The sequence below is a fragment of the Rhinolophus sinicus genome, linkage group LG15, assembly GCF_036562045.2.
Source record: "Rhinolophus sinicus isolate RSC01 linkage group LG15, ASM3656204v1, whole genome shotgun sequence".
NCBI lineage: Eukaryota > Metazoa > Chordata > Mammalia > Chiroptera > Rhinolophidae > Rhinolophus > Rhinolophus sinicus.
Genome location: NC_133764.1, coordinates 31952765 through 31964850, shown reverse-complemented (window position 1 = coordinate 31964850; position 12086 = coordinate 31952765). Strand labels below are relative to the sequence as shown.

Below are 12086 nucleotides of genomic sequence, written 5' to 3'. Positions count from 1 at the left end.
AGTGCCAGGCTGTCACACTGGAACCTTACAACTCTAATTGGAAGGAGATCAGCAGTTCTCATGGCAGAAACAGAACCAACCAACCAAACGAAAAGGGATGATTCTTTCAGGTAGGACCTAGTGCCATGTACCCACTCCCCACCACACAGCATGGCCACCTCCCTGACTGTCTGCTGGTATTATTATTTTCAATGACTTGTTGGGCAGCTAAATGTGAGCTTTTTCTTCTTTTTTCTTCCATGCAGACAAGTAAGTAGATGACTCACTCTGTTTCCCCTGACTTTGGGAGTTTTAGTTTACAACCTTCACATTGCCTAGCGGTAGGTTTTCTAATTATATTTGTTTTAAACCTGACAGCAGAGGGCTGGGTGAGTAAGCTTTGTGTGGGAACTGAATGCCCACCCATGGAAGTTGTAGGCAACAATGCAAATGGGAAAGGAACAAAGAAACAAAACCCCAAAGAAGGTAGGTGGTCACGGAAGTATCCGTACTCAGAAAAGGGAAAAGAGGTTTTCTGCTTTTGCCCACCTGAAGTTAAAAAAAAGTTGGGTGTTGGCTCAGAGCCTCACACCCACTCTATCAACTGAGGCTGGGTCCTTCATCCTGAGCTCCTGGGATAAATAAGTACAGCATTACTTTTGATTCCTAACTACTTACAGCACACTTACCAAGTGCTTTACCATCATGCTTACTAGCTTTACCACATTTTCTGGACATCTGGCAATCTTTTAACGTACTTAAAAGCCTTTTACTATCAAAACGGACACATCAAACCTCTGACTATCTCAGTGACTGCTTCTCATGCCTGCCAGCCCCACCTTCCCTCTGTTGCTGTTGGTGGCTATTAGCTCAGGAGACCTTGCCTGAGTCTGCGAATGAATTCAATACCTTGACCGGAAGTTTAAAAAAAAATCCTGACACATCCTTCAGTTTATTCTCAGGCTGGGAAAATGCTGTGAGAGCCAAAGGGTAGAGGGAGAGGAAAGCAGGCAGGAATGTCAAAATGGAAAGTGTGACTCTCTTTCTTGTGTGGGTTTTGAGGATGTAAAAGGTTGGAAGGAAACTCAGTCCCTTCTCTACACAGTGAACTAAGAATAGCCAAGGACAGCAACCAGGAGATGAGCAAATGGCACCATGAACTCATCCCCAGGCTGAGTTTTTCAAAAAAGGATCCAGGGACAGGAAGGGAAGACGTTGCCATTGGTTGTACCTGGAGAAAGCATGATCCATGACTGTACTGCCCGGAGCACTGGGGCAAGCAATGATCGCCAATGGTCTCCATAGCCTATGCACAATACCTCAACGCTCAAGACAGTGGTTTTCTATGCATTCAGTCAGCCTTGCTTAACACTGCGATTCAATCTAGAATTTCCCAGGATATCTGCAGAACATAATCACCTCACTGGGCAATCACTTGCATTGCCTGGTTATCATTTATGCTGATTATCATCTGAGACAGAGGTCAACGATCAATGGTCCAGGGGCCAAATGTGGCCCACTGCCTGACTTTGAAATAAAGTTTTATTGGAATACTGCCACACCCATTTGTTTACACATTGGATCTAGCTGCTCTCAGACTAAAATAACAGAATTGCAGAGTTATGACAACCCACAAAGCCTACATTATTTACTGTCTAACCCCTAATAGAAAAAGATGGATGGTCTCTGCTCTAGAAGGGCAAATCCTGTGGAATCATGTGACCCGATGGGAGTTTGAGAGAACAAGCAAATGAGATGATATGAGAGCAAGTACACCCAAGTTAGAAAGACAAACACTTGAGATTTCCATAAGAGGTACATGTCTGGATTGGGACCTTAATTATACTGTCCTTCACCTGAAAAAGGGATTTTTGTTTTCTTTTCTACCTCTTCTCCCACTCCTACAACCTAAACAAGAACCTCTCAGCATGTGTTTTCCCAATGCTAAAGTCAAAGAGTTGGGACTCAGATTTTCCACTTAAAAACCTCAATTCCACAAAAAAGCAGGGAGCAGTTACGGCTTTAAAAGGCAAGTCCATTTCCAGTACCACAAAGACGAATGCAGTAAAAAGAAGGGGGGTGCCCACACGACCTTACAACATTAATGTTTAGGCCACAAAAGACCAGTGTTAGGATATACTGGAAAGGTAGAATTCAACATCAGCGGCCAATGTATGTGAAGCTCGAACTGTGTATTTTTCCTCAAGTGTGTTCCATTGAAACCTCTGATAAGAGGTCACTTGGAAGGAAAAAAAAGAAGTTCTGCATTTTAAATAGTCAGAAATATATAGAAAATGTTCTTCTTTTATCTGGAAAAAGTGACAGACAAGCAACTTTAAAATAGGAGTACGAATTCCACAGGATCCCTCAGGAATCACTCTTACATCTATTGTACTTTACGTGAAGTTAACTTTAAAATGCTCTGGGGGTTGCCGAAGCATACCAAAAAACGGGGAATCCAGGACTGAAAAGGCCCCTGGCTGGTTATTAAAAACCTAATCGGGGAGAAAACATTCAACCCAAACATGTGGTATGCTCAGATTTTCTTGGGGGCCGATAGGTGGCTCAGTTGGTTGGAGCACATAGTCTCAACCACGAGGTTGCTGGTTCAACTCCCGCAAAGGATGGTGGGCTGTGTCCCCTGCAACTAAGATTGAAAGGACAACAACGACTTGGAGCTGATGGGTCCTGGGAAAAACACACTGTTCCCCAATAAAAAAAAGTCCTGTTCCCCTTCCCCAATAAAATCTTTAAAAAATAAAAAGATTTTCTCAAGCATTACTCATCTCTTCTCCCTCAACCATGGGTCTTAGCTGAATAAAGCTGGTAGAACACTGAGTCCCAGGGGCTGCCTTTTCAAAGGGAACAATGGAGGCCTAACGAGCTGCCAGTTTCTTCTCAAACTCTTTCCAGAGTTCCTTTATGATCACCCAATTGGAGAATGGTTCAGACTTAAATCAAAGCTTAACCAACAGAACGGAAAACCCATGTGATTGGCTGTGACTATCACCTATTATTGGATCGGCTTTCTATAACTCTTCCTGGCTTGACATCTCCAAACTACGATTTTTCTCTTTTTTTTTCCAGCTTTATTGAGACTTCATTGACATACAACATTGTGTAAGTTTAAGGTGTACCATGTGATGATTTGATAGTTATATATGCAAAATGATTGCCACATCCATCACCTTGCATAATTTTTTTACTATTCTAGCAACTTTCAAGTATCCAATACAGTACTGTTAATTATAGTCACCATGCTGTACCTTACATTCTCAGGACTTCTTCATCTCATAACTTGAAGTTTGTACCCTTTGACCCCCACCGCTCACCCCTGGCAACCACCAATCTATTCTCTGTTTTCATGAGTCCAATTTTTCTACTTTCCACATATAAGTGGGACCATACAGTATTTGTTTTTCTCTGTCTTGCTTATTTCACTTAGCATAATGAAAGCTCCATCCATATTGTTGCAAATGGCAGGATTATCTTCTTTTTATGGTTGAATAATATTCCATTGTGTGTGTGTATATCACAATTTCATTATCTATTTATCCATCAACAGACATGTAGATTGTTTCTAGTCATGGCTAATGTAAATAATGCTGCGATGAACATGGGGGTGCAGATATCTCTTTGAGATAGTGATTTCATTTCCTTCTGATATGTACCCAGAAGTAGAATTGCTAGATCATAAGATATTTCTAATTTTAATTTTTTAAAGGGACTTTCATGCTGTTTTTTACACTGGCTATACCAATTTATATTCCCACCAACAGTGCACCAGGGCTCCCATTTTTCCACATGCTCATCAGCACCTGTTATCTTGTCTTTTTGATAACAGCCATTCTAACAGGTGTGAGGTGGTATCTCATGGTGGTTTTGATTTGTATTTCATTGATGATTAGTGATAGAACCTTTTCATGCACTTGCTGGCAAAAAATCAACACATGGGATTACATCAAACTTAAAATGCTTCTGCACAGCAAAAGAAACAATCAACACAATGAAATGGCAACCTATGGAATGGGAGAAAATATTTGCAAACTGTATGTCTGATAAGGGGTTAATATCAAAAATATATATTAAGAACTCATATACCTCAATAGCAAAAAAAAAAAAAAAAAAAGGCTAACAGCTATCCTTTTTCCAGCTTGGAGCCACCTTACCACAACATTTGTTGAGATAGCAGGAACCTGTACTTCTATTAGCTGCCCTTGGTCTTGAAGCTGAGTACTGTTTGTGGGTGGGATGAGAAAGGAGCAAGCATTGAATGCAGGGTGAGTAACTGGCTCCAGTAAGAAATGGTGTTAATGTTTTATCTCTTCTGAAACTGTGCATGAACAGAACTCTTCCATCCCTTGCCAAAATTAAAACTTTGATATTGTAACAAATCAGTAAGCCGTCTGAATTTTATAATATTTCAAAAATAAAAGTGTTTGTCCAACATTCAACATATACTTAGATAAGGAGGGCCAAATTTAGATCCCTATCATATATATTAAAGGATCATTTGTAATTAGCGAATTGTAGGTGCCACAACTTAAGAGAAACTATTTTAAAACAACTCAAGTCTTATTTTTCACTTTTTTTTTTTTTTTTTTTTGGTATAGGTCATGCAAATGACAAACTGTGTATGCTGAAGTCACATAATTCAAATTATTAAGGCACTGGTCACTTTTTTCTATGAAAGTAAAAACCAGAAGGAAAAAAACAAAGTAATTCTTTGCTCTCTAAATGCCCACCAAAAAGAACTTCATTCAATTAATCCTAAATTGATCAGTCATATAGCACTTAAATTTCTCTGATTATTGAAATCTGTTAAATCATGCTTTCTTCATTTTATATTCGTAATTTGTGGTTCTCCGTAACTTTAAAATTTGAACATATAAATTTTATAGACATAATTTGGTCTATATGATGTTTATCAGCATGGACTAAATTGCTAAAAGGGGTGACATGCCCCAGGTTATACTAAAGAAGGATTTAGGACGAACAAAGGACTGAGCGCTTTTTTTCTTGAGTTCAATTCCAGTTACCCATGTCTCAATGAGTCAGCTCTTGCAATATGGTTGTTTGATTATAATTTAGGTCTTAGTCACTTTATCTTTGCTAGCTGTTAGTTTGGACGGGTTTATACTGCTAACAATACTTACCATAAGCTCTGGGTATGTTGGCCGTTCTTTGGAATTCTTCTTCAAGCTTAAAGAAAAAAAAAATTAGTCACATTAAAATCTAGAAACCATCTGTATTTTTACTAGACTAGGATTTCAGAACTTGTAGATAACTAAACAACCACCTTTAAAAACGTACTGAAAACAAAGACCTCCTATCTTGACTTTCCTCTTCTGTTACACTTATTTTAAATCGCCCTGGGTGTACCTTAAGGAGAACAATAGGAGTGTGTGAGTGTGTGTGTGTGTGTGTGTGTGTGTGTGTGTTTACTTTCCTTTTGATACCTTACCAATGACGTATAAACTAGCTTTTCTGGTCTACAGCCATTGTATTTCAAAATACATATCTACTTTCCTACAAAACAATTTTATTCCACACCCACTGGCAAAGAAATCGGCAGGTGTTTCTCATTATATATTTGTTATCTCTTCACTATCTTCAATATGTGGTTCTCCTTGCTTCTGGCTCCCCTAAACGTACAATTTGCTTTTGTGTATTTCTAACCAAACCTGCCTGAGATAGAAGCAATTCACCCACACAATGGCTAAGGGGACACTACTTGTTTGCGACCTCTTTGCTTTCTCTGAAAGAGAAAGCTCGCTCAGCCAGCGACTAAGCAATTACTCTTGTTAGGAATACTTTGCGGTCGTGCACTCCTGTCAGGTCGCTCCCACTCATTCAGCTGTCTATATACACAGACATTTTAACAACATTTGATGTTGGAAACGGTAATAAAACTGCAGTATGAAGAGACCAACCTCTCAGCCCACCTCCGTATCCACCCCTGGCCTGAAAATGGAAAACACAAAAGAGGCGGTTTATTTGGGGTTGCGATCCCAGGTTACAGAATGGAGAAAAGGATGATTTCAAAAACTGTGGTTTGCAAGGCCACCTGCAGACTCCCCTGCGCACTGGGTCACACAATCATACATGAATGGAAAGGAGTTTTGCCTGGCGCTGAAGGAAGCAAAACAGGATGGATCATTAGGTTGCTGGGATTTTGTGGTAACGGCTCATTTTGAATACATGAGACCTACTATGTGTGACAGGAGCTCTGCTCTACCCACATGGCCTAACAATTATGAGAGGGGTGGGGGTAAGGTGTAGAACCGTAAGGAAGGAAGTGAAATAGCAGAGACGCCTGGAGAAACTGTGGTTTAAAACAAAACAAAATGGAAAAAAAATAAAAATAAAAAAGGAAGCTTTTGAACCAAAACAACTTAAAGCAGCCTACCAGTTTATTCCAGGCAATTCTGTGGGTAGAAGCCAGGGAACCTGAGACAGGGCACAGGTAGATGTGAGGAGAGAAGTTTCAACCTGGAACTGAGGGCAGATCTAGGACCTAGTAACCTCAGTGACCAGACAACCTATGAGAGAAAGCTTCATCTCAACTGAGGATAAAAATAAGAGCAAATTAGAAAGAGGAATTACCAACTGTCAAAGCTGGATTGATATGGAGAGGTGTGCCTGAGAGAAATGAACGAGACCTTGTCACTCCCACTTATGACTCTGTGTGTCACCATCTCCTGAGACTCTACAGGGCTCTACTGGTGATTCTCAAGTGCAGGTGATTTGCCCTCCACGGATATTTGGCAATGTCTGGAAGCATTTTTGCTTGACACAGTTGGTGGTTGGGGGTTGGGACTAGCATCTATAGGTAGAGGCCAGGGATGTTGCTCAACATCCTATAAAGCACAGGACAGTCCCCACAACAAGGAATGATCCAGTCTAAAATGTCATTCGTGCCGAGCTTGAGAAACCCTGGGCTCAGTGCACTTGGGTATGCCTCCTACCTTCTAGCCCCTTCTCTGAAATGAAATTCACTTAGAAGCATCTCCAGCTGACTCGTCTGTCATTTGGGCACATTTTCACCACTACCAGCCCTCCCTACCCCCACCCCAGGCAGCAAAATGTCTTCCTTTTAAGTTCAAGAGCTACTACACTGAAAAAGAAACACAGCAGAAGAAATGTGATCCTGGGAGAGTTGCTGACTTGCACACAGACCCTAGTAAAAAAAAAAAAAAAAAAAAAAAAAAAAAGCAGGCTAATGTACAAAAGTCCTGAATTTCCAGCTATTGTTCAAAGCAAATAAAAAACCAGAATGCCTTCTCTATAATCGGAACAATTTAACTTGCTAAAATCAATAATGAAAGGCACAAATGCAGTATTCAATCCACACTCAATACTGAAGTGGTTGGTTTCAGGCGTCTCTGTTTAGACAGAACATGAGTCAGTAGTCAGACCCTAACTCTACTAGGGACCAACACCCACTGGAATGATCGTTAGGAAGAAAAGCTTATTTCTCAAATGGTAAAACAATGGTCTGTTTTACCAACCAGAGATCTTTGCGATGCTGCTGATTCTGACCTTCTAATTAGCAGATAATGAAATAATAATCTCTCTTCTCCTCAGGTAGAACTTAAAACTTCCTTTTTTTTTTTTGAAAGGAGAGGTAATTTTACGTCAGGATGCCTTATCTTTTCACTTCTGGAAGAATTTAAGAAACGTCTCTTTAATCTGTATAAAGACAATATGGGCAAAGTACCCCAAGCTGGTCCCTCACGAAGTGATAAGGATTCCTAAAATCTCAGAGATTGCTGACCAGTCGTCTCTTTCTTGACTTACGGCTCCTGATTAGAAAGCTCCAAACTTACCATAAGCACTGCTGTGGAGTGTTGATGGAAAATACTTACACAGCAAACCAAGGCCGTTTATTGAATTAACATAACTGATAGAACCCATTCTCTCCATGTTTTAAATTGAGAACGCTTCAAAACATGGGCTAAGAATAGCAAAACACTCGGGATAAGGTCAGAAGAGAAAGCACATTTTCCATGTTTAATAGGAAGTGCTTGAAAGTCGGTATAAAATAACAACTGTGGAGTTCAAAGCTACACCAATGTCTTTTTGGAATTGAGTCAGACTTTGGAATTTTCAAGTGGCTTGTCATTTTCAAGCGTGCAATTAGCTAACTGCCCTAATTCCTCTTCCAAAGGCCACAACACACGCTCCTGACCGTAGCTGACACTGAAACGCAGTTTCATGCTGTCTTGAGAATTGCTAGCTTGAAGTTTGTGCTGACCAGAGGATTTCTGCCTATTTGAATTCCCCCCTGATCGTTTCCAAGAAGGGCTATGTGGTGCATCCACAAAATAAACACACACTGGGCCTCTGAAGCCATACATGTGTCATCAGCTAAATAAATATCCAGTGCCTCTTTTTACTGTCCTTCCTCAACAAGTTGGGAACTATATTTGATTGTCTCTGTTGTATACTAGCTCCCGAGTCAGATCATATCAATGTTACGGTAGACCGCCAACACACTCCAACATGCCATAGGGATGGTCAGCTGGGCACTGGGCCTCTGAAATCCATCTGAGAAAGCAAAAAGGAAGTCAAGCCATTCTGGCACTCCTCAGCATGCTGGTTTCCAGTGACTTCCTTCAGTCCCCAACCTGTGAACCTATAGGAAGAGGTTGTGGTTAGAATTTTAAGCCACCGTCTTGAGAAACTCATTTGTGAAGCCTTCCGCAGAAGTAGGACGTGCAACTTTAGTATCAGATTTTCTGGTTATGAAACCCAAAACAAGGCCTCTGTGGTCAGTACTACTCATCCCAGGAACCCTTTAAAACCCCTATGATAAGAAAGCCACATGTGGGGAAAAGAGGAAAAGAATATCAGTCAGTGGGCCTCTTCCAAAGTAAGTTCACGCAGGAAGGGTATGTAAGAAATCATCGCATTTTTTTCCTTCAAGTTCATAAGGAATAGGTGCCTTAACTTTTTCATTTCTCCACCCTTCCCCTCACTTTAATGTTTTTCTGATGTTATGGCAAAAGAAATATATCAGCTGGACCTCTGGGCCCTGGATCTGACTTTGGATGTGATAGGAGTGCCCTGTAAATGCTTTCTACTCCACCCCACAAACCACAACATACTGTTACTGACAAACAGCGATCAGAGGAGAGTCGTACCTAGCTGATTCCCTAGATAAAGGTGTACGGTACATAGCACCACTGTGACGTCATCAAATGCTCGGTGGGACGCATGCCATGAAAGGCCACAAATACTCTGATGGTTTACATGGGCTATGACCAACATACCCTTGTTCTTCTAGTTCTACATTTAGCCCAGAGACAGATATAGAAGATAAAAACATAGATGTATGAGGTGTGATCAAAAAATACAGTGAATGTTTAAATCTTTTTTTTTAAAAAAATATTACATTAAGAGGCACATTGCCATTAGTACCCCTCAAAATACTCCCCCTCGCTTCCAGCATATTTATCCCATTGTTCTTGCCACTTTCTGAAGTCGTTCTGGAAGTCCTCTTTTGTGACTATCTTTAGTTGTGCTGTCGTGACTGCCTCGATGTCCTGAATCATTTTGACATTCAGGAAGAGCCAGAAGTCGCACAGTGCCAGATACAGTGAATAAGATCGCTGAGGACACACTAATGTTTTCACTTGACAGAAATTGCCGTACCAGAAGCAATGTGTGACACAAAGCATTGTCATGATGTTGGATGATTTACAGCACATTTTAAAACACATCTCCTCTCAACCGTAGCTCACACCCAAATAACTGCACGGAACCAGCTGAAACTTGTCACACACTGTGACTAAGGTTCGAAGCACCACTTCCCACATTGAAGATGCCTGCCTTTCGGTTGGATGGCACTCAATAGAAGCCATTCATCATATGATCACAACGGAAAGGCTCCATGTCACACATCATTTCTGATATGACAATTTCTGTCAAATAAAAACATTACTACAAAAAAAATAATTACAGTTTCATCCACCTTATTCACCGGATCTGGCACCGAGTGACTTCTGGCTCTTCCCCAAAGTCAAAATGACCACGAAAGGTAAATGTTTTGGATCGATTCAGGACACTGAGGCAGCCACCACAGGGCAACTAAAGATATTCACGAAAGAGGACTTCCAGAATGGCTTCAGACAGTGGCAAGAATGATGAGGTAAGTGTGTTTGAAGTGAGGGGGAGTATTTTGAGGGGGATTCATGGCAATGTGTCTTTTATGGTAATACATTTTTATTTAAACATTCACTGTATGTTTTGATCACACCTCGAATCTATCTTGAAATTTGAGATGAAATCACTTTCCAAATCTATAGTCCCCTTCCCCCACTTAAGACAAAGAGTTGGGGCTTTTTGAGATGTTTTAAAGGATCATAGCCTGACCAGGTCCTAAAAATACAGAAAACACATATGGGTCACTCAGAAAAGGGTCCTTTCATGAATATGTCTCTCAAAAATACAGTTTTATACATAGGAAAATGGAGGAACCCCTATAAAAGGGAATTAACACTCAGAGGCTATATCCTTCTCTTAATGACAAAACAGAAGAGGTGCCTCTTAGGTTAAAATCACTTTTCCATTCTTTCCATCCAGTTCCAGCTCAAACTTAAACTATCAGCAATAAGACAAGTGAAATAACTAGATTGCTATTAGGGGGCGGTATGCATCTGTGCGCTAATACATATGAAAAGTAAAATTGCTTCCATAAAGATCTATGCCCTTCATAAAACCGTTCTTAAAAAATCAACACCATTTTTTTGAAGCATTTGACAACTTTTCCAACTCAATCTGCTTCAAAATAATGGTCATACTAAGAGGGTATCAAAGAAAATATACTGGTGGTTTATGATAGGCAAAAAAACTATTGACCTGGCATCTGAAATAGGAGAGCCTGCACTCAAAAAAATCCAACTGAGGATAAGTAAGGATGTTCATAAAAATTCAGAACTACTGCTCCCCTACGACTTTGCAATTCACAAAGCAATAAAAATGACTCACTATTTCACACAATTGATATTCTTCAGTACTAGACTCTACAACACTGAAAGTTTAAAGAATGTATTCTTTGATGACTTCAAACTTGACGTGATTTGAATTGTATTTCTATTATTATTATTATTGTTATTATTACTATTTTTAATTATTATTATTTAGTAAAGCCCATAAGCAAGCCAGACTGACTGACCTGAATATGAATGAAATGACACAGAATTAACAGTAGTAACAGAATTAACAGTTTCAGAAAAGCTGGAAAATGTCTATGGCTCAAAAAATTTTTAAATTTATGAACTCTAATAGCTAGGACTAAAATCAAGAGAAAAAGAGAGGGAAACAGAGACCTGGTCATGGGTGGAGGCGGGTAGATACAGGGTAGTCACTATATAAATACCAATAATACAAGTATTTGGAATGTTCACAGATGTGTGCATACACTGAAATCAGAGAGCATTTATTTTCAAGGTTTTCATTTTTAAAATATCTGTAAAAAAGGTTTAACCCTCTGATGCTTTAGGGGAAATTCTAAGGAAGAGAAAGAAATAAGTAAGTAAAAGAAAAAGTAATTGAATGATTTTTAAAAACATGAATTGTAAAAGAAAAGCGGCTTTCTGCACAGGAAGCAGTTGATAGTGGGTCCACAGATCACAGGTCTAAATTAGGGGCTCTCACCCCAGCCATACATTAGAATGATTTGAGAACATCTGAAAATACTGATATTCAGTACCCTCCCCAGACCAATTAAGTCAGAATCTGAGGGTGAGGCCCAGGCGATAGTACATCAAAAAGCTCTGTCGAGTTTTATAAATGAGCAGACAGAGTTGAGCAACTATTGGATTCAACTGGTGATTCACAACAGATAGCTGAGCTTTCTAGAACTTTTCACTGAAGGCCTTGTTCTTACCAAAGTTTTAAGTACCCAGAATCTTGGGAAAAGGGGACAGCAGGGAGAAAGGTTATAGGGGAGAAAGACTGCTCTAGATAAGACCCTTCCCATTACCACCCGTCTTGAGAACAGTTGGTCTGAACGATTCAAGAGGATTCATCCCTTTTCCTATGTGAACGTAAAACATTTGAGAATAAGGAGGGGAAAGTTCTTGAATCCATAAGGCAAAATC

At 40.0% G+C, this 12086-nt stretch overlaps 1 protein-coding gene across 6 annotated transcripts in view; it reads right to left on the bottom strand.

Moving 5' to 3' along the window:
* MAP2K6 (mitogen-activated protein kinase kinase 6) overlaps positions 1–12086 on the bottom strand; it is a 110793-nt gene that overhangs the window by 13208 nt on the left and 85499 nt on the right. For all 6 annotated transcript variants that reach the window (XM_019732988.2, XM_074320883.1, XM_019732990.2 and 3 more), the window contains exon 11: positions 5136–5181. In XM_019732988.2, coding sequence (XP_019588547.1) covers positions 5136–5181 — 46 coding nt within the window. The remainder of the gene's footprint in view (positions 1–5135; positions 5182–12086) is intronic.